Source organism: Schistocerca americana, chromosome 4, assembly GCF_021461395.2.
Source record: "Schistocerca americana isolate TAMUIC-IGC-003095 chromosome 4, iqSchAmer2.1, whole genome shotgun sequence".
Classification (NCBI taxonomy): Eukaryota; Metazoa; Arthropoda; class Insecta; order Orthoptera; family Acrididae; genus Schistocerca; species Schistocerca americana.
The window spans coordinates 227,845,168-227,866,096 of NC_060122.1; the positions used below are offsets into that span (position 1 = coordinate 227,845,168).

Consider the following 20,929-nt stretch of genomic DNA (forward strand, 5'->3'; position numbering starts at 1 on the left):
AATAATGTTGACAGTCAGGAAACTTTTAGTTCTGAATACTGCTGCAGAGAATAACGGGAAATATAATATGACAAGTAATGTTTCTTAATGATTACGTTAAAAGTACCCGAGAGAGGACTACGTAAGAAATGAAGTTGGGCGGCTGGAATTCTGAAGGTGAAAGTGCTCTCTAACTGTGGCACGTGTTTCGTAATGTTTCAAAAGCAGCTAAGCCGTAGTAAGAGAAACACATTATTCGAATAATTAAGGTAGGATTCTTAACGAATTCCTTGCGTTAGAAGGAAGGAAGCAAGATCATGGTTTAAAGTCCCGAAGACGATAAGATCTGTAGCAATGGGTTACAAGCTCGGATTGTGATCAATGAGGAAGAAATTCGGCTGAGTCCTTTCAAAGCAACTCTCCTGAAATTAGCCTTAAGCGATTTAGGGAAATCACTGAAAACCTAAATCTGGATGTCAGGAAGTGGTTATGAACTGCCGGCCTCTCGGATGCGAGTCTAGTGTGTTACCACCGCATCAACTTGTTCGATGAAATTTTTCTTTGAAAGAAAGGTGTTTACTGGTATCGAACTCTGAGAAAAACATAAAAACCTACTCAGCTGTTCCGACACCATTAGCCTCATAAGCAGCTATAAGGGCACTGTTCGAGAATTCTGCGTTTCGTTTGTAGATCGTAGCTGAAGTTAAAAGTGAATATGACTTCTACCGTTGATCCTTAGAATGAGAAAGATATAGAGTCGTCGGGTTTCGGAATCCCCTTCAAGGCTGGCTGCGAAAGTGAGTTCTGCGGTCAGAGGTGCCCAGTGGCTTAGAAAAATGGTTCAAATGGCTCTGAGCACTATGAGACTTAAATTATGAGGTCACCAGTCCCCTAGAACTTAGAACTACGTAAACCTAACTAACCTAAGGACATCACACACATCCATGCCCGAGGCAGGATTCGAACCTGCGACCGCAGCGGTCACGCGGTTCCAGACTGTAGCGCCTAGAACCGCTCGACCACTCCGGCCGGCCCAGTGGCTTATATCGCCTTCCGTGAGATCATTCCTAGTGAGGCACTGACCAGACTTGGAGTTGAAGACTACTTTAAGCTGATGTACCTGAAAACATACTGAGTGATGCCGATTTACTATCCTCTTTCCACAAGCTGAAAATTCTGAACGTGGGAATAAAAACAAAAATTTAAAGTCATTGATTGAATTTCGAGTCCATAGACTTAGAAGTTAATGTGACAAGTCCTACACTCTTCTATAAATAAATTACTCTTATTTGTGAAAGCTTGATAATTTCAATTGCTCTTTCGATATCCGTTAAAAACCTGTTACCATATGTTATTGCATTTCCAGTCTCAATGTTTGTCCTTACATATCTGTTCGATTTATCAATCACTACTGTTTTCAGTCACCTTAACCTAGATTAATAAACCCTATTAAAATTTACTGTTGCAAAAGGATATAAAACAGACCGTTTTGTACTTAATATTGTAAGTTATATATCTTTGGAGACCTAATAATTATAATGAACTAATGCATATCTTATAAATTATGACCTCTTTCGAATAAAATGTGGAGTAAGAAACTTTACAATGGTTTAGTAGCAATGTAACATTTTCCCCTAGTTAGTTTTCTAGAGTTAATATAGTAACAACAAGAAAGTTAATCGAGGTATTTATTTGGAGAATTTGAAGCTGTGGCTCTGAAAAGTGGACTGTGGGCAAACATCGAAAGAAAAAAAGTAGAAGCTATAGAGATGTAGATATGGAGTAAAATCACAAAAACTTCCTGGACTGAAGGGAAGTCCAACGAAAAAATACTAGAGACTTACTAATTTGGTACGGAGAAGTGAAACATAATCCGACATAAGAGCTTCATGTAAAACATATTACAGGGAAAAATACCGGGAAAATAATCAACAGACAGTCCCAGAACAGCCGTATTACAAAGTGTTAGGACTGAAACGAACTAAACCAACTACAACTTGATATCTTGCGAACCATGGATGAAGGATATCAGACGGATGCCATATTCCTTGACTTCCGGAAAGTGTTTCACTCGGTGCCCCACTGCAGACTCCTAACTAAGGTATGAGCATATGGGATTGGTTCCCAAGTATGTGAGTGGCTCGAAGACTTCATAAGTAATAGAACCCAGTACGTTGTCCTCGATGGTGAGTGTTCATCGGAGGTGAGGGTATCATCTGGAGTGCCCCAGGGAAGTGTGGTAGGTCCGATGTTGTTTTCTATCTACATAAATGATCTTTTGGATAGGGTGGATAGCAGAAGGTGTCGTCGTTGAGTGACTGTAAGAGGATACAAGATGACTTGGACAGGATTTGTGATTGGTGTAAAGAATGGCAGCTAACTCTAAATATAGATAAATGTAAATTAATACAGATGAATAGGAAAAAGAATTCTGTAATGTCTGAATACTCCATTAGTAGTGTAGCGCTTGACACAGTCACGTCGATTAAATATTTGGGCGTAACATTGCAGAGCGATATGAAGTGGGACAAGCATGTAATGGCAGTTGTGGGGAAGGCTGATAGTCGTCTTCGGTTCATTGGTAGAATTTTGGGAAGATGTGGTTCATCTGTAAAGGAGACCGCTTATAAAACACTAATAAGACCTATTGTTGAGTACTGCTCGAGCGTTTCGGATCCCTATCAGGTCGGATTGAGGGAGGACATAGAAGCAATTCAGAGGCGGGCTGCTAGATTTGTTACTCGTAGGTTTGATCATCACGCGAGTGTTACGGAAACGCTTCAGGAACTCGGGTGGGAGTCTCTAGAGGAAAGGAGGCGTTCTTTCCGTGAATTGCTACTGAGGAAATTTAGAGAACCAGCATTTGAGGCTGACTGCAGTACAATTTTACTGCCGCCAACTTATATTTCGCGGAAAGACCACAAAGATAAGATAAGAGAGATTAGGGCTGGTACAGAGGCATATAGGCAGTCACTTTTCCCTTGTTCTGTTTGGGAGTGGAACAGGGAGAGAAGATGCTAGTCGTGGTACGAGGTACCCTCCGACACGCACCGTATGGTGGATTGCGGAGTATGTATGTAGATATAGATGTAGATGTAGACAACTATATTGTAATGATGTTCAGAGACGATAAGGGCTGCTATATCAGCGAGACGTTGCCTGTAGATAGTGTCTGATGTTGAAATTTCGTGTCCAATTTACTTAAATTACTATGCGTATGGGCATACAACTTAGGCCTAGTACTAAACACATTCTACAGAATAACATGTTCGTCCTCTCCTTGCATCATATGTTAATTGTTTCTAGCATGGCGATTCAATAGCAAATCTACGGAGGAAAACCCATTGTCTTTATGACGCTGTGCATTATTGTTTACACATATTGATTAAGAAACAACTGCGCTTTCCAGCAATATTGGTTGTTATTTTTTCCAGTGTCACACAAAAGCAGAATGAACAGGCGTGGTAAGTGGCAGTACTTACGCAACACCGATGTTTACCTTCGCTTTATCACGCAAGAGGTCCTCCGTTTGTCACTCTGGGGTGTAATTGCCTCCTTGCCCCAGTGAGATAATTGATTATGGCCGCATCGTAGCGTACCGCAGCCCATTTGAACGGAACTTGCCATAACTGTAGTTCACCTCGGCGATAACGGCGGTGAGGCAAAAGTGGGGCCGTTAAACATCGCAACGCCGGTCACCAGCACTCGGTCGCCCCGTAACAGGTGTCAATGCGTGGAAAGTGTCCACTGGTGAAGCGGCAAAAACGTGGGCTTTCTCCACGCGGGCCTCGGCTATGTCCGAAGTAGTCAATATGCCCCGCGGAGATTGACGCAGTGACATTTGGAGGGCTCCAAGCGTTACGCGGTATTACGTTAGTCGCGTGCGTGGGAGAAAGCGCTGGGTGGCTGCGCAACTTCAGAACAATCGCGATGCTACTCTTCCGCAAAGCGAGGTCCCCTCCCCCAGTACATCATGCCGTCAGGCTAGGCGCCAGCACAAAGCAAGTAGGACGCCTCATAAGCTGTCCTCTTTGTGAGGCAGATCCGGTGCGTACATTCATCTCTCACTATAGTGGATGGCAGCCTATCAGTTCAGGTCGGCGTGAAGGAAGCCTTCCGGGCTATTTGATGACATATCTCCTTACTCTCACTCTTAATGTCATGGCCGCACTGCATTCATTCACTGACGATAGTGCGTCCCTAGCTGTGTTACAACTTGACGTTCGAAATATAGGGCTAAAAGTCAACATAATAACAAATAGTATGGCACATACGACTCATGGTGATAAGAATAAATATCGGAACATATTGATCCATAATAAAAACTTCATAACACTTGTATTTTTATGTTATTAGTAGCTTAGCACCTCGCTGCTTCACTCGTGAAGACTATATGTTCGCCGGTCGGGGTGGCCGAGCGGTTCTAGGCGCTACAGTCTCGAACCGCGCGACCGATACGGTCGCAGGTTCGAATCCTGCCTCGGGAATGGGTGTGTGTGATGTCCTTAGGTTAGTTCTAGGGGAGTGAAGACCTCAGTAGTTAAGTCCCTTAGTGCTCTGAGCCATTTGAACTATATGGTCTGCACAGTTTTTGTTTTTATTTAATCGAATTTTTACGTTTTTCAGAAATTGTAACCCCTTCTAAACCTTTCACGCTAATAAATGCCATAGAAGCATGGTCTTTTCGAAAGTACTTTTAACCAAAAAGCAATTCTGCTATCTAGAGGCCAAGATTTTTGTTAACAAAGTCTTTTTCGTTCTTGTGGTGATATTTCCATAGAACCCTTCATCCCCTATCTTATATCTCTTTACATGTAAACGAGGAGTCAGATACCAGTTTTCATAGATCAAAAAAAAAAAAAAAATTTACCGTAATTAAATATTTTCTTGAAACTTTCTTCCCCTATTTCACCCCATTAGGGTTTGAATTCGCCAAAACGGTGTAAAAAGTACTTTTTTTATTTCCAACCGAGAAGCCAAATACAAATTTTTATAGATAAGCTTCGAAATTTAATTTCATAATGAAATAATTACATAAAACTTTTTATTCCCGTTTCATTTCCTTAAGGGGTTTGAATTTCTAAAAATACTAAAACATACTTTTTTTTAATTCCTAACCGAAAAGTCAAATATCAGTTTTGATATTTGTAGCTTTAAAAATGCTTTAGTAGCTCTTCAATAACTTATTCAAAAAAAATCACCCACTGTTTTGCCCTGTTAGTTATTGAATTTCCAAAAATGCTGAAACATGTATTTTTTGTTTCTGGTTGAGAAATCACACAACAATTTTCGTACTACTAGCTTCAAAATTGCCTTAAGAGTGACATATCTTCAGAAAATACTTTCCTCACTATTTCACCGCTTTAGGAGTGGATCTTCAGACAATTCCTTCTTCAACGATGCCTACAGTATAAGATCGACATCTTCTGCAAATTTAAAATTTCTTTCCTCGGCGGTTTGTGCTGGGCGATCGTGAGTCAGCGAATCAATGAAACAGTGAAACACGTACTTTTCAAAGTTTTAGTTTCAAAATGCTTGCATGACGAAATATTTCCATAGATGTTTTCATCCTCTATTTCATCCCAATAGTGGTTGAATTTCCAAAAACGCTGAAACACGTGTTTCTTTAATTATGACCGAAGAATCAAATATCAAGTTTTGTAGGTCAAGCTTGAAAACTGTTGTAATAGCGGCATATTTTCAAAAAAAGCTTTTATCCACTATCCCTTACGGGTGGAATTTCGAAAATTCCTTCTTAAACGACCCGTACACTCCAAGATCAACACTCTCCCCAAAATACATGTTTCTATCCTTATCAGTTTGGGCTGGGCAATGATGAGTCCATCGGTGAGGATATTACCTTGTGTATTAACTATTGACATGAGTTCCAACAATCAAAATGCAGATCTGTCTGCAATGTGAATGCCTTTTTGGGACTCTTTATTTGACGAGCTGCTACGTGAGATATTCAAGTGTGTATAGTTATTTACTGCAGTTAGTTTGATACGTAATTTAGTTTATTAGTATTTGTCTATCACGTTTTTTCTTTCATTTGAAACACCTCATCTACTGATGACTCACTAATAACCCGAAACAATTAGTGTGACCTGAGGCAAAAACATACTATCTGATCAAAAGTATCCGGACATTATTAGACGTTGATATGGCTATTATGAGGGCTTGAATTCTGCTGGAGACATTTCCAATGAGGCGTCAGTCTGTGGGGCAATGGCAGCCTACTAATCCTCAGGACTCGAACCCAGTGAAAGTAGTGATGGTGTACACCGGGGTCTGGAGAGAAGTTAGAGTTCTAACCCATCTGAAATGTGTTGCACCCGATCCAAATGGAGACTCAGAGTAGACTAACCCATTTCATACGATATTGCAGTGGCTGTGTTATTCTGATTACGACGCAAAATTCCTTTGGACATGCATGCATGTCCAATGGAAAAGGAACTGTGACGACCACAGCCGTTACGAGACGCATAAAATGAATTCGCAATTGCGATTGAGGACTACCATCTGCTGCAGAATGGAATGACAACAATGAAAATTTGTGCCGGACCTGGACTCGAACCCGGGCTTCCCGCTTATCGCGAGCGGTCGTCTTACCATTTTTTTTTTTTTGTCGTTATTGATCGTTGTGTTTGGTCGTTGCGAACGTCGCAAGACATCCTGTTCAAGTTCGGTGGTTGATCCTTCCACTCAGTTTTTTATTACAGAGGCCAACCGGCTCTCTGACCGAACACGCTGAGCTACCGTGCCGGCACCCCATTTGACCATCCGTCTAGGACTCACGGCCAGACGCAAAATCCATATCGTCCACTATGCGTCTACGACCTGAACTCGTACATCCATTATGTATATTCCCGTACAGGTCAGACGTTGTTGTTATCGGCAGATAAATACGATATTGCAGTTCCTGTGTTATTTTGATTACGGTGGAAAGTTCTTTTGGACATACATGCATGCCGTATTTATCTGCCGATAACGGGAAAGCAACTTTCAGCTTCTGATTTTACGAGAATATACGTAATGGATGTACGAGTTCAGGTCGTAGACGAATGGTTGACAACATATGGAAGTTTGGGCCTGGCCGTGAGTCGTGTGCGGATTGCCAAATGGTAAGGCGACCGCTCGAGATAAGCGGGAAATCCGGGTTTGAGTCCCGGTCCGGCAAAAAATTTTCATTGTCGTCACTCGATTCTAGAGATGATAGTGGTCCTTATTCGCAATTCAGGAATCATTTGATGTAATTCATTTCAGAAATGTGATTGCCTCACAGATGACGCCTTATGACAGGGTGGATTGTCACGCTGAAACAGTCATCGTCTCCGACTTGTTCCCTTACTATAGCCATTGTACGATGCTGTAAAACGTGTTCCTATCCTTCCGCATTTAGAGTTTTCTTAAGCGCAATAAGGGGACCATACACTAAGCAAACACCCCGACACCACTTCACTGTCGGCACTGCTCGTAATGGCAGTTAACGTTCTCCTAGCTTTCGCCAAGCACAAAGCCTTTCATCCGATTGCCACTGGGTATAGCGTGGTTTACGACTCCAAATACGCCATTTCCTGCCATACTCTGTCCGGTGGCGTCGCTTTTGTGCGCCACTTCGAGCGTCGCTTCCGCTGATTTTTTGTGCGATTTCTTACAGCCACACTACTTAACGCTCGACTGCCTCTGCCCGTCCTACACGAGGTCTGCGCTGCCTTGGTTTATCCGTGGTTGTTCCTTCGCGTTTTCACTTCACAGTCACTGCATCAACAAGAGACTTGGGCAGCTTTTGAAAGGTTTTCAGTTCCCTGATTGATTTGTTACTCAAGCGCCACACAGTGACTACTCCAAGTTCGAAGTCACTGAGCTCTCCCGCCCGACCCATTTCTCTGTTACTGCTTCTTTACTGACAACACAATAGTCTTCACCTCCTTTTATACCAGTGGGTTCGTCTCTCGTGACACCTAGTGGTCAACTTCGCTTTGCATGGGGGCAGCTTAGACTATAGAGTCACGGAACACTTTGGTGTACGCCGATGGCAAGGTACGAGTGCGTCGGAAACCACAGCACTTGCTAACAGAACATTGTTCAGGCACGTTATTGACGTATAGGCGTTGGGGTGCTAGAGGAACTAGGATCTGCTTGTTCTCTGTGTGACGGTGCACCAACCAATCACGTTAGAAATGTGTAAGCATGGGCAAGAACGTGTTTGTATGACTCCCAAATCGAGTGACCGCAGCTGTACTGAGCACACATTCTGAGATGTCATGCAGCAGGCTTTTCCCACCCTGGATCCATCTCCAACCAGTCTCCGTGACTTTTGTTTGAACAATCGGAAATAGTGACGGTTGCCGAGAGCTTTCGTTGCCACGGGTCAATACGTCGCTGCTATCGTCACGACGAAGAGTGGTGCTATATGCTACTGTGGAAAGCTCTCGATCCATCTCCAACCAGCCTCCGTGACTTTTGTGTGAACAATCGGGAATAGTGACGGTTGCCGAAAGCTTTCGTTGTCACGGGTCAATTCGTCGCTGCTATCGTCACGACGAAGAGTGGTGCTATACGCTACTGTGGAAAGCTCTCGATCCATCTCCAACCAGCCTCCGTGACTTTTGTTTGAACAATCGGGAATAGTGACGGTTGCCGAAAGCTTTCGTTGTCACGGGTCAATACGCCGCTGCTATCGTCACGACGTAAAGTGGTGCTATACGCTACTGTGGAAAGCTCTCGATTGCGTTTATATCAGTGTTGGACATCTTTGTTTCAGCAGTGCTGCGAATCGCTCTCCAATAATTCTGGAATTCCGATTTATTAGAAGCATTTACAAACATTTATTTGGCAGTAGGTTAATAAATATAGCATATCACCATGTAGAAGCACGGAAACAGTCTTAGGTGTCTTCGCCAGTGGGAAGTCTTATGGATCATAGTACATCGTATTCTCAAAGACCTCATGGTAGACAACTACTCTATAGAGTAATTATCTGCTGTCGAAGAAAGACGGTTTCTTTGGCTATTAAGAGGTACTAAATGCACAAAAAAATATAAGCATCCGGGTAAACTTTTAAGGATTCACAGGAGCCATAAATTTGGAGGAAAAAGAAACAGGACTAAGTGAAGCATAAGGAACTTGTGACTGCAAAAGGGAAAGTCATGGAGAATAATAGCGATGGAAGTAAAGAATGACAAATCCCGGGCGTTTGAAAGTTGGTGGAAGTGTTACGCAAGCACTTCGTGAATTTCTAAAATGTGCTGTTACCATGGGTTTCAAAGGGAGCTCTGTTATGTAATACAATAGAGAAAAGTGGACGAAGGTAAAAGGGTTACTTGATAACTGCGCAGAACCGTATCGACGCGAAGGAATGACTCCGCACATTTACTGACTTTTGTCGGCGTGACGGGCGGCAGCGCTTTCTCGTTGAGAATCACTTGCTGCTCCTTCGCTACAGTTCTCTTCCTGCTCATTTCTTTTCTAGTCAGTTTAGAACAACCTGCTGAGCGCCAAAAAACTGTCCTAAATGTGGTTCTTTCTTTTGACCCTAACATTCTGAAATTCAGTGCTCTCAGTTTCTCATCAAAAAAAGAAATAATGCAAGGGGATAACATTTAGCTGCATAAGGCTATATGTTTATCAACAACATAAAAAACAGCGTTGACAACAAGAAAGGCATTTGACCTCTCACTGCACTACATTTATCTGGAAACGCACCCGTTGTTTTTGCTCTATATAAAGTGCACAGCGTGTAACCACCCGAACGTAGCATTCTGTGTTTTTACGGACGCGAAAGGATACTTTTTGTGGTTTTCAACGAGTATTTAGACAGCAATTTACTGTTTCTTTTCCTGAGGTGCCAATGACGTAATAACAATTTCGTAACAGAGGATGCTGTCATCGAGAAAGAAGGAACAACAAAAGGCCAGGTATATTAGAAGATATAATCGCCAAAATGTAAATGACTCACATTTTGGCGATAACGAGGGGCGTTTGAAAAGTCCGTACAAAAATAAAAACTACTTACGTGTTAGGGGTAAACCTTCTTTATTCTTCGACGTAGTTTTCTTTTAGACTTATACACTTTGTCCAACGCTGTTCTAATTTGTTGATCCCTTCCGAATAATAGGAATTTTCCAAGTCTGCAAAATAGCTATTAGTTGCTGCAATCACATCCTCCTTTGAGTAAAATCTTTGTCCCGCCAGCCATTTCTCCAAATTGGGGAACAAATAGTAGTTTGAGGGAGCCAAGTCTGGAGAATAGGGGGGATGTGAAACGAGTTGGAATCCTATTTCCATTAATTTTGCGACCACAACTGCTGAGGTAGTGCTGGTGCATTGTCGTGATGGAAAAGGACTCTTTTGCGGTCTAATCGCTGGCGTTTTTCTTGCAGCTCGGTTTTCAAACGGTCCAATAATGATGAATAATATTCACCTGTAATAGATTAGCCCTTTTCCCTATAGTCGATGAGGATTATCCTTTGCGAATCCCAAAAGACAGTCGCCAGAACCTTTCCGGCCGAAGAAATGGTCTTCACCATTTTTGGTGGAAATTCTCCCTTGGTAACCCATTGTTTAGATTGTTCTTTGGCCTCAGGAGTATAGTAATGTATCCATGTTTCATTCACAGTGACGAAACGACGCTTAAAGTCCTGCGGATTCTTCCTGAACAGCTGCAAACCATCCTTGCAACACTTCACACGATTCCGTTTTTGGTCAAGCGTGAGCAATCGCGGAACCCATCTTGCGGATAGCTTTCTCATGTCCAAATGTTTATGCAAAATATTATGTACCCGTTCATTCGAGATGCCCACAGCACTAGCACTTTAACTCTTCTGTCATCCATCACCATGTCATGGATTTTATCAATGATTTCTGGAATCGTAACCTCCACAGGGCGTCCATCGCTCAGCATCACTTGTGCCCATATGACCATTCCGAAAATTTTAAAACCACTTTTTAACCGTTCTAATCGAAGGTGCAGAGTCACCGTAATGTTTATCAATCTTCTCTTTAGTATCCTGAGGCGTTTTGGCTTTTATAAAGTAATGTTTAACCACCACACGAAATTATTTTTCGTCCATTTTTTGACAATCACTTGACTTCCTTGATTCACACGAATGCCAAACACAAAGAAATAGACCAATATGGCTGAAACTTGGTGTGAGTTCTTTTCAAAGATGCTACTAACTAAACATGACCTCGATACGCGCCGGTGGTGCCATCTCTTGGACTTTGCACGCACTTTTCAAACTTCCCTCGTACGTTGCAGCGAAAATATATGGGAGTGTGCCTCCAATTGGTTCTTGTGCATGCATGTCGACATCTGAGTTTAGAATACTGATGTTGCTCAAGCTCAGGACAAGACTGGATAGGCTTTTTTAAAGCAATCACAACAGTTATATCCATGACGTTGTGTGCACAATTTAAGGACGAGTCAACTTTCGCATAAAATGTCACTGGGAAGTGATATGGCTTGATGAGATTTTCGTCATACGTAGATAGAACTAATATAGTATAGTACAAAAGGTAACGGAAAGAAATGTGTGATGAAACAAACAGAAATGACTCTTTTATTCAAAGACAATAATTACACTGAAGTCACCGCGATTTATGATGATTGACAACTACTGGCTGGTCCGGTGCTCGTGGACGTGGTGCGTCTAACGCATCCCACACGTGTTCGACGGGATACAAGTCAGGAGTACGGGCAGGCGAGTCCATTCGCCGAATATCCTCTCGTTGCAAAAGCTCCTCCACCTTCACAGTTCGATGCTGTCGCGCATTGCCATCCATAAAAATGACATCAGCGTCGAATTCACCTCTTAAAAGACGCACATGGGGAAGTCGTACGGTGTGACTACGACATTGACCGGTGAGTGTACCGTGTTCAAAGATGTGGACGTCAGTACTTCCAAGAAACATTATGCCTCCCCACACCATAATACCTGGATCATCAAAACGATCATGTTCGACAGTGTTTCTGAAGTGTTCACACCATTCGCCATATAATGCTACTTCCAACATTGGGAAGACATTCTGCAGCACATCCACAAGCACCAACGACTATTCAGCATTTGTCAACAGCACTTATGGAGGAATGGAACGCCCTATCACAAGAACTGGTTACCAATCTTGTGGCCAGCGGGGCAGCACGTTACAGAGCATGGATTCCGTCTGTGGTGACCACACCCACCCTTAACCCTCGAGAACCAGTGTTTGCAGCCTGAAACCACCATTTATTAATTTTTTTGTGTACGAGTGCCTTTAGCTTTAGCATGAAACGACAGGTGCTGGATACATCTGTTGGTACACTGGGGAACTTCTACGAATGAAGAATATTGTAACAGTCACAGCGTTCAAAGCAATAGTCGGTGCAAAGATTGTGCTGCGTGATTTCGGGAGCTTGTGAAATGCGGTTTCTTTTTTACAGTGGCCATATTAAGGAGATCACTGACGGTGAAAGTAAATATACAGGGTGGTCGGAAATTCCCGTTACAGATACAGACTTCTAGGACTTGTAGAGGGGAGTGAGTACATCGTATTTTGAATAGGAACCCATGTCCGTAAACGTCGTCCAACGACACTACGGAGCGTCAAAGTTATAGGTGCGGGCGTCTGTTAATGTACGCATACACGGGGTGATTCCGTGATGATGTAACAGACTTTCTAGGATGATGGAGAACGCTAAATGTATTAATCTGAAGTAAGGATCTCTGTACCGGAAACGAAGGAGTCGAAACTTGTAAATGAAAACCGTTCTGTTAGCATGTACCGATTCTTGTGTTGCGAAGAGTGTAGGGTTGATAACTTTCAGCGGTGATAGAGTGGACAAAAACGAGAAAAAATGTCCAATAAACGTGGGCTCTAAAGTGCGCACCTTAACAGCTATGAACACTTGCTCAGAAGAGGAGATGTTTTACATTAGCGAAGATGAACGGATGGTCATAGCTCTTCAGGTATGCAATTTATAGCCCACATTTATTTGACATTTTTTCTCGTTTTTGTCCACACTACCACCTCTGAAAGTTATCAGCCCTACACTCTTCGCAACACAAGAACCGGTACATGTATTCAACTGTCAGAGGCATCAGAACGGTTTTCATTTATAACTTTCCCTTACTTCAAATTAAAACATTTATCATTCTCCATCATCCTAGAAAGTCTGTAACATCATCACGGAATCATCCCGTGTATACGTACATTTACAGACGCCCGTGCATATAACTTTGACGCTCTGTAGTCTCATTGGATGACGTTTCCGGACATGGGTTCTTATTCAAAATACGATGTACTCACTCCCCTCTACAAGTCCTCGACGTCTGTAACGGGAATTTCCGACCACCCTGTATGTATAGCTATTGTAACGTAAATTTGAGTTTGCAGTACTGCTACATCTACATCTACATCTACATCTACATTGATACTCCGCAAGCCACCCAACGGTGTGTGGCGGAGGGCACTTTACGTGCCACTGTCATTACCTCCCTTTCCTGTTCCAGTCGCGTATGGTTCGCGGGAAGAACGACTGTCTGAAAGCCTCCGTGCGCGCTCTAATCTCTCTAATTTTACATTCGTGATCTCCTCGGGAGGTATAAGTAGGGGGAAGCAATATATTCGATACCTCATCCAGAAACGCACCCTCTCGAAACCTGGCGAGCAAGCTACACCGCGATGCAGAGCGCCTCTCTTGCAGAGTCTGCCACTTGAGTTTATTAAACATCTCCGTAACGCTATCACGGTTACCAAATAACCCGGTAACGAAACGCGCCGCTCTTCTTTGGATCTTCTCTATCTCTTCCGTCAACCCGACCTGGTACGGATCCCACACTGATGAGCAATACTCAAGTATAGGTCGAACGAGTGTTTTGTAAGCCACCTCCTTTGTTGATGGACTACATTTTCTAAGCACTCTCCCAATGAATCTCAACCTGGTACCCGCCTTACCAACAATTAATTTTATATGATCATTTCACTTCAAATCATTCCGCACGCATACTCCCAGATATTTTACAGACGTAACTGCTACCAGTGTTTGTTCCGCTATCATATAATCATACAATAAAGGATCCTTCTTTCTATGTATTCGCAATACATTACATTTGTCTATGTTAAGGGTCAGTTGCCACTCCCTGCACCAAGTGCCTATCCGCTGCAGATCTTCCTGCATTTCGCTACAATTTTCTAATGCTGCAACTTCTCTGTATACTACAGCATCATCCGCGAAAAGCCGCATGGAACTTCCGACACTATCTACTAAGTCATTTATATATATGGTGAAAAGCAATGGTCCCATAACACTCCCCTGTGGCACGCCAGAGGTTACTTTAACGTCTGGTGACGTCTCTCCATTGATAACAACATGCTGTGTTCTGTTTGCTAAAAACTCTTCAATCCAGCCACACAGCTGGACTGATATTTCGTAGGCTCTTACTTTGTTTATCAGGCGACAGTGCGGAACTGTATCGAACGCCTTCCGGAAGTCAAGAAAAATAGCATCTACCTGGGAGCCTGTATCTAATATTTTCTGGGTCTCATGAACAAATAAGGCGAGTTGGGTCTCACACGATCGCTGTTTCCGGAATCCATGTTGATTCCTACATAGTAGATTCTGGGTTTCCAGAAATGACATGATACGCGAGCAAAAAACATGTTCTAAAATTCTACAAGAGATCGACGTAAGAGATATAGGTCTATAGTTTTGCGCATCTGCTCGACGACCCTTCTTGAAGACTGGGACTATCTGTGCTCTTTTCCAATCATTTGGAACCCTCCGTTCCTCTAGAGACTTGCGGTACACGGCTGTTAGAAGGGGGGCAAGTTCTTTCGCGTACTCTGTGTAGAATCGAATTGGAATCCCGTCAGGTCCAGTGGACTTTCCTCTATTGAGTGATTCCAGTTGCTTTTCTATTCCTTGGACACTTATTTCGATGTCAGCCATTTTTTCGTTTGTGCGAGGATTTAGAGAAGGAACTGCAGTGCGGTCTTCCTCTGTGAAACAGCTTTGGAAAAAGGTGTTTAGTATTTCAGCTTTACGCGTGTCATCCTCTGTTTCAATGCCATCATCATCCCACTGCTCCTGTGAATAGCTTCGAAATGGAACCACTGGAGCAGTATTTTGTTTTGATACAAGATTTATTAAATTTTAGGTCCATTTTGGCTTGTTATATGGGATAATAATTTGTTTGAGGCATCATGGTTTCACGGATGTTTCGTGACGCAGTATTGTGTCTAGGAAAAATGCGAATTCGCTTTCAAATTTTTCACGTGAAATAACTGGTGGTAGGAAACAGTATGTCCCAGTAATTCCAAAGTCAAACAATCTCCTTAAAACAGCTGATTCTTTACTTCCTGCCATTTTCTTCTTGTAGCCGTTGCTTACTGTGATAATAAATGTTAAGTTTATGAAACATTCTGAAATTATATTCCAAAATGAAACCACCTCCTTAAAACAACTGAGTGTTTAATTTTTGCTGATTTCTTCCTGTATTTTTTGGTTACTAGTGTGATAACGGTTAATTTTCTCAAAAATTTTAAAATTATACACTCCTGGAAATTGAAATAAGAACACCGTGAATTCATGTCCCAGGAAGGGGAAACTTTATTGACACATTCCTGGGGTCAGATACATCACATGATCACACTGACTGAATCACAGGCACATAGACACAGGCAACAGAGCATGCACAATGTCGGCACTAGTACAGTGTATATCCACCTTTCGCAGCAATGCAGGCTGCTATTCTCCCATGGAGACGATCGTAGAGATGCTGGATGTAGTCCTGTGGAACGGCTTGCCATGCCATTTCCACCTGGCGCCTCAGTTGGACCAGCGTTCGTGCTGGACGTGCAGACCGCGTGAGACGACGCTTCATCCAGTCCCAAACATGCTCAATGGGGGACAGATCCGGAGATCCTGCTGGCCAGGGTAGTTGGCTTACACCTTCTAGTGCACGTTGGGTGGCACGGGATACATGCGGACGTGCATTGTCCTGTTGGAACAGCACGTTCCCTTGCCGGTCTAGGAATGGTAGAACGATGGGTTCGATGACGGTTTGGATGTACCGTGCACTATTCAGTGTCCCCTCGACGATCACCAGTGGTGTACGGCCAGTGTAGGAGATCGCTCCCCACACCATGATGCCGGGTGTTGGCCCTGTGTGCCTCGGTCGTATGCAGTCCTGATTGTGGCGCTCACCTGCACGGCGCCAAACACGCTTACGACCATCATTGGCACCAAGGCAGAAGCGACTCTCATCGCTGAAGACGACACGTCTCCATTCGTCCCTCCATTCACGCCTGTCGTGACACCACTGGAGGCGGGCTGCACGATGTTGGGGCGTGAGCGGAAGACGGCCTAACGGTGTGCGGGACCGTAGCCCAGCTTCATGGAGACGGTTGCGAATGGTCCTCGCCGACTGCGATGGAGCTCCGTATGCCACGGCAAACTGGCTGACACTGACGGCGGCGGTGCACAAATGCTGCGCAGCTAGCGCCATTCGACGGCCAACACCGCGGTTCCTGGTGTGTCCGCTGTGCCGTGCGTGTGATCATTGCTTGTACAGCCCTCTCGCAGTGTCCGGAGCAAGTATGGTGGGTCTGACACACCGGTGTCAATGTGTTCTTTTTTCCATTTCCAGGAGTGTATGTTCTTCATTTTGTTGGAACTCAGACGCTTAAGAAACGTGTTCCGCCATTTGTAATGTCCTAGGGGCAGGCATGAATCGCAGTGACTTCATTGTGATTATGACCTTTGAATAAAAATTTCATTTCTTAAATAATTTATTTCAATGTAGAAAACTATTTATGGCTAGAAAGAGCAATTTTCATTACACAGGTGAAGTATGATGACTAGTTTCGGTTACATTCTACAACAACCTTCAGATCGTTCAGATAGAAAAAATGAGTTGAATAAGCAATGAAAAATATCATCATTAGCTACAGTCATGCGATGACATATTCGTATTATGGGCCAACAAGACTAGGACAGTATGAAATTCATAGCTTCATTAAGAGAGAGACAGGCTGTAAACAACAATCTCACAGCAGGAAAAAAGCAGTTGTATTTGATGCAATTTTTACTAATGTAGCTGGCCTTTTTCCTTCCTTATTACCTGCATCTTATAAGACTGCAGTTTACAACCTCGTCCTCGATGATGCTTTGAACAACATACTCTCCTATTCTTATTGGCCCATAACACGTATGCGTGTCATTGAACGACTGTAGCTAATGCTGAAGGTTTTCAATGCATTTTCAAGTCTTTTCACAATTTGAACATTCTGAAAATGGTTCTAGAAAGCAACCAAAACTAGTCATTATAGTTTAATTGTACAATGGAAAGTGCGATCCAGCTATTAAACGTTTTCTTACATTAAGTTTTTTTATTCAATAAATTACCTTAAGACGGCTTACTCGCTCCTCACAATGTCAGGCTTCATTTCTGTTCATTGGTTATATCTTTCCGTTAACTTCCGCATTACGCTGAAGATGATCTTTTTAAGTATGGTCCAAGATTTATCGAGCTATGCTGCTTTGTAGCGACACATCATGTGAAACTTGCTCTCATCCTTAAGTTTTACTCATCAGTGGACATTCATTCGCTTTTGATGGCGACACATGCCTCCCATCATACTGCTTATTAATGAACAAAAATAAAAGGCTCATCACTTAGATTAATACAAGAAATTAAAATATGATGAAAATACGAACACGAGCAGTAGACTACAGTGAACAAGCTAAGTTAAAAAAAAATATTTCAGTAAAAATAACAACTTTCTTTTATCTGCAGAAATAGTTCAATACGCATGACCTTGCACTATATAAGATTTGTAGAAGTAGTCATGTAGATTTTTATATACAGTAATTATTTTGAGACCTGGGAAGGAGACGCACGAAATTTGTGTGTGACAGTTATACAAGGGAAAAGGAAAACAGAAATAACACAACGGTGTAATACTACTGCTTTGTGTCAGTGTATAACTTACTTTGCGTACTGCTATGGTGCCAGAACATCTTAAATCTGACGAGCTTAATGTCTGACAAACAACCGTAGTATTTCCCATATGGCACGTGCAATTACTCACGGCAGTAAAAGAAAGAATACGGCACGTTATCTTTGTAGCACGTTACGTTGTGGAGCTAGTTAGACCAGTCCGCAAGGTAGTTCGCTGCATGCAGACTCACTTGTTATACGGCCTGGTGCCGTAGAGGTGTGCCCAGCTGTTGACGAGCCATGTGATGTTGAGGGTTAGGATGGCTCTGGTGAAGTAGCACAGCATCAGAGAAATCCACGGCTGCTCGCCCCACGCGTAGATCGGCACGGCCACAGGCAGCATGATGGAGAATATCGTGTACAACGTCTTATAGTACCTGCAACAGGATCACGTCGGATAAATCAGAAACAACTGTGAGCACATAACGCTTGAGGGGTTCGTCAGAGTATCGACAACCCATTTCGTAACCTACGCCTCATCAGACGAAATGGACTTCAAATGGTTCCACACAAATGTGAATAAAATTAGCAGGACAATTTATGAATCAAATAACATATTTTAAATGACAGTCAAGTGAGACTGTTATGGTCTTCAGTGCGAAGACTGATTTGCTCCAGATCTGCACACTTGACTAACCTGTGCTAACCTCTACACTTCTGAATAACTACTACAGCCAACATCCATTTGAGCCTGCTTGTAATATTCATTCCTTGGTCTCCATCTACAATTTTACCCCTCCCCCTCCCTCATCTCAGCCACATTTTTCCTCCATTACCAAATTAACGATTTCTTTACATCTGAGAATGTGCTCTATCAACAGTCCCCTTCTTTGAGTCAAGTTATGCCACAAATTTCTTTTCTCCCCAGCTATATTGAGTATCTTCTCGTTAGTTACCCTATCTACCCACCTAATCTTCAGCATTTTTCTGTAGCATCACATTTCAAAAACTGCCGCTTTCACTTTCTGAACTGCTTATCGCCTACGTTCCACTTCCGTACAGGGCTACACTTCACACAAACGCCTTTGGACAAGACTTCGATGTTAACAAATTCCTATTTTTTAGAAATGATTTTCATGCTGCTGCCATTATTTTTATATATACTCTTTACGTCTTGCTGTCCATATAAAAAATACATCGGATACTTTTAGTGTCTCACTTCCAGATCTGATTATGTCAGCATCACCTGATCTAATTTGATTACATTCCATTACTCTTGTTTTACATTTATTGATAGTAATTTTATAACCATTTTAAAGACACTATCGATTCCATTCAGTTGCCCTTTCAGGCCTTTTGTTATCTTTGATAGAATTACGTCATAGGAAAACTGCAATTTTTCTTGTTTAGGTCCGTGATCTTTAATTCCCATCCCAAATTTCTGTATGTACAGACTGAATAACATCAGGGAGAGTCTAAAACGCTATCACACTTCCTTCTCAACTACTGGTTCTCTTTCATTTCCTTCGACACTTATAACTATGTGATCTATTATATGTACAACCAGTCATTACGGAAAATATATTTTTCACCGCAAAAACAAGAACAATGCTGAATCCTAAAAGTAGATTTGTAGTGGGTTAACCTAATTTGGATACTCACCAAGGCTCCAAACACGTTCAATAACACAGCATAAGCTATAAATATACTTGGATAACGTCCAGAGTTAGCAGATTTTATGAAACTGCCGCCAGCTTTATATTCCCGATCATATTCCTTTAAGACATTTGGACAATAGTTTTAATCTTTCGAATGCAGGATTACGAATCACAACTTCGGATACAGAAAATTGCTAAGATTGCAGGAAAGAATGATTTATATAGTGCATGGTTTATTATTAGCAGGCTCGAATCCTGCCTCGGGCATGGGTGTGTGTGATGTCCTTAGGTTAGTTAGGTTTAAGTAGTTCTAAGTTCTAGGGGACTGACGACCTTTAAGTCCCATAGTGCTCAGAGCCATTTGAACCATATTATTAACAAAGTAAGAGAAATGATAGCGACGAATTAGAGGAAATAAACGTCAGTATCAAGCAGATCTTGAAATCACTTTTAAATAGTATTCGGAGCTACTTTAGTTAACTGCAAGGAACTCGGCCTATAATCCAAGAGACAACTGGGGATAACTCTTGATACTACGAAAACTTTTGAAGAGCAAACATGTTAATACAGTGATGACATATTAGATGAATGAAGTACGATTAAGAAATAGAAGGGCTCCTAGTTTGCTTTCAAGTCGTGAACAAATTAAAAGATAAAGCTTTCCTAATTGAACAGTAAAAATGTCAGAATATTTTATAAGGTCCATTATTCCGACAATTGTATGTGCCTTTTACTGTTTTATGGCAGAGTTTAAGATCAAAAATAACCGATATCTTGGTCAGATGCATCGCAGTACAAAATGGAAATATACTATAACTCCCAAGGGATTGCCGGCCGGGGTGGCCGAGCGGTTCTAGGCGCTACAGTCTGGAACCGCGCGACCGCTACGGTCGCAGGTTCGAATCCTGCCTCGGGCATGGATGTGTGTGATGTCCTTAGGTTAGTTAGGTTTAATTAGTTCTACGTTCTAGGCGACTGATGACCTCAGAAGTTAAGTCCCATAGTGCTCAGAGCCATTTGAACAAGCCAAGGGATTCTGAAATTTCACAAAAAAAGATTACTTGCAATTAATCACGCGGAACGTGTCACAGTTTTTTGGAAGATTATTTCACTAGAGCTTGTGAATAGACGTCACTACGCTCTTGATAAATGAATACTATTGAAATATTTCTGTTGCGTACACTATACTGATGGCCACAGCAATGTACACTCATGCTCATAAATTAAGGAGAATGCTGATACATGATGAAACAACGCTCTGGTGGGCTGTTTGCGGGATTAAATCACCTCGGGGTATGACCATGCCCCAGATTTTGACCTGCGGTCGTCGCACGGTGGCGGTGGCAGCAGTCCACATACGCAGAGGTG

General features: G+C 42.5%; 1 protein-coding gene across 1 annotated transcript in view; it reads right to left on the reverse strand.

Annotated features, from left to right (window-relative positions):
- LOC124613366 (acyl-CoA Delta-9 desaturase-like) overlaps positions 1-20,929 on the reverse strand; it is a 158,836-nt gene that overhangs the window by 17,730 nt on the left and 120,177 nt on the right. Inside the window, exon 5 of the mRNA XM_047142066.1 lies at positions 18,155-18,340. Within this exon, the coding sequence (XP_046998022.1) occupies positions 18,155-18,340 (186 nt within the window). The remainder of the gene's footprint in view (positions 1-18,154; positions 18,341-20,929) is intronic.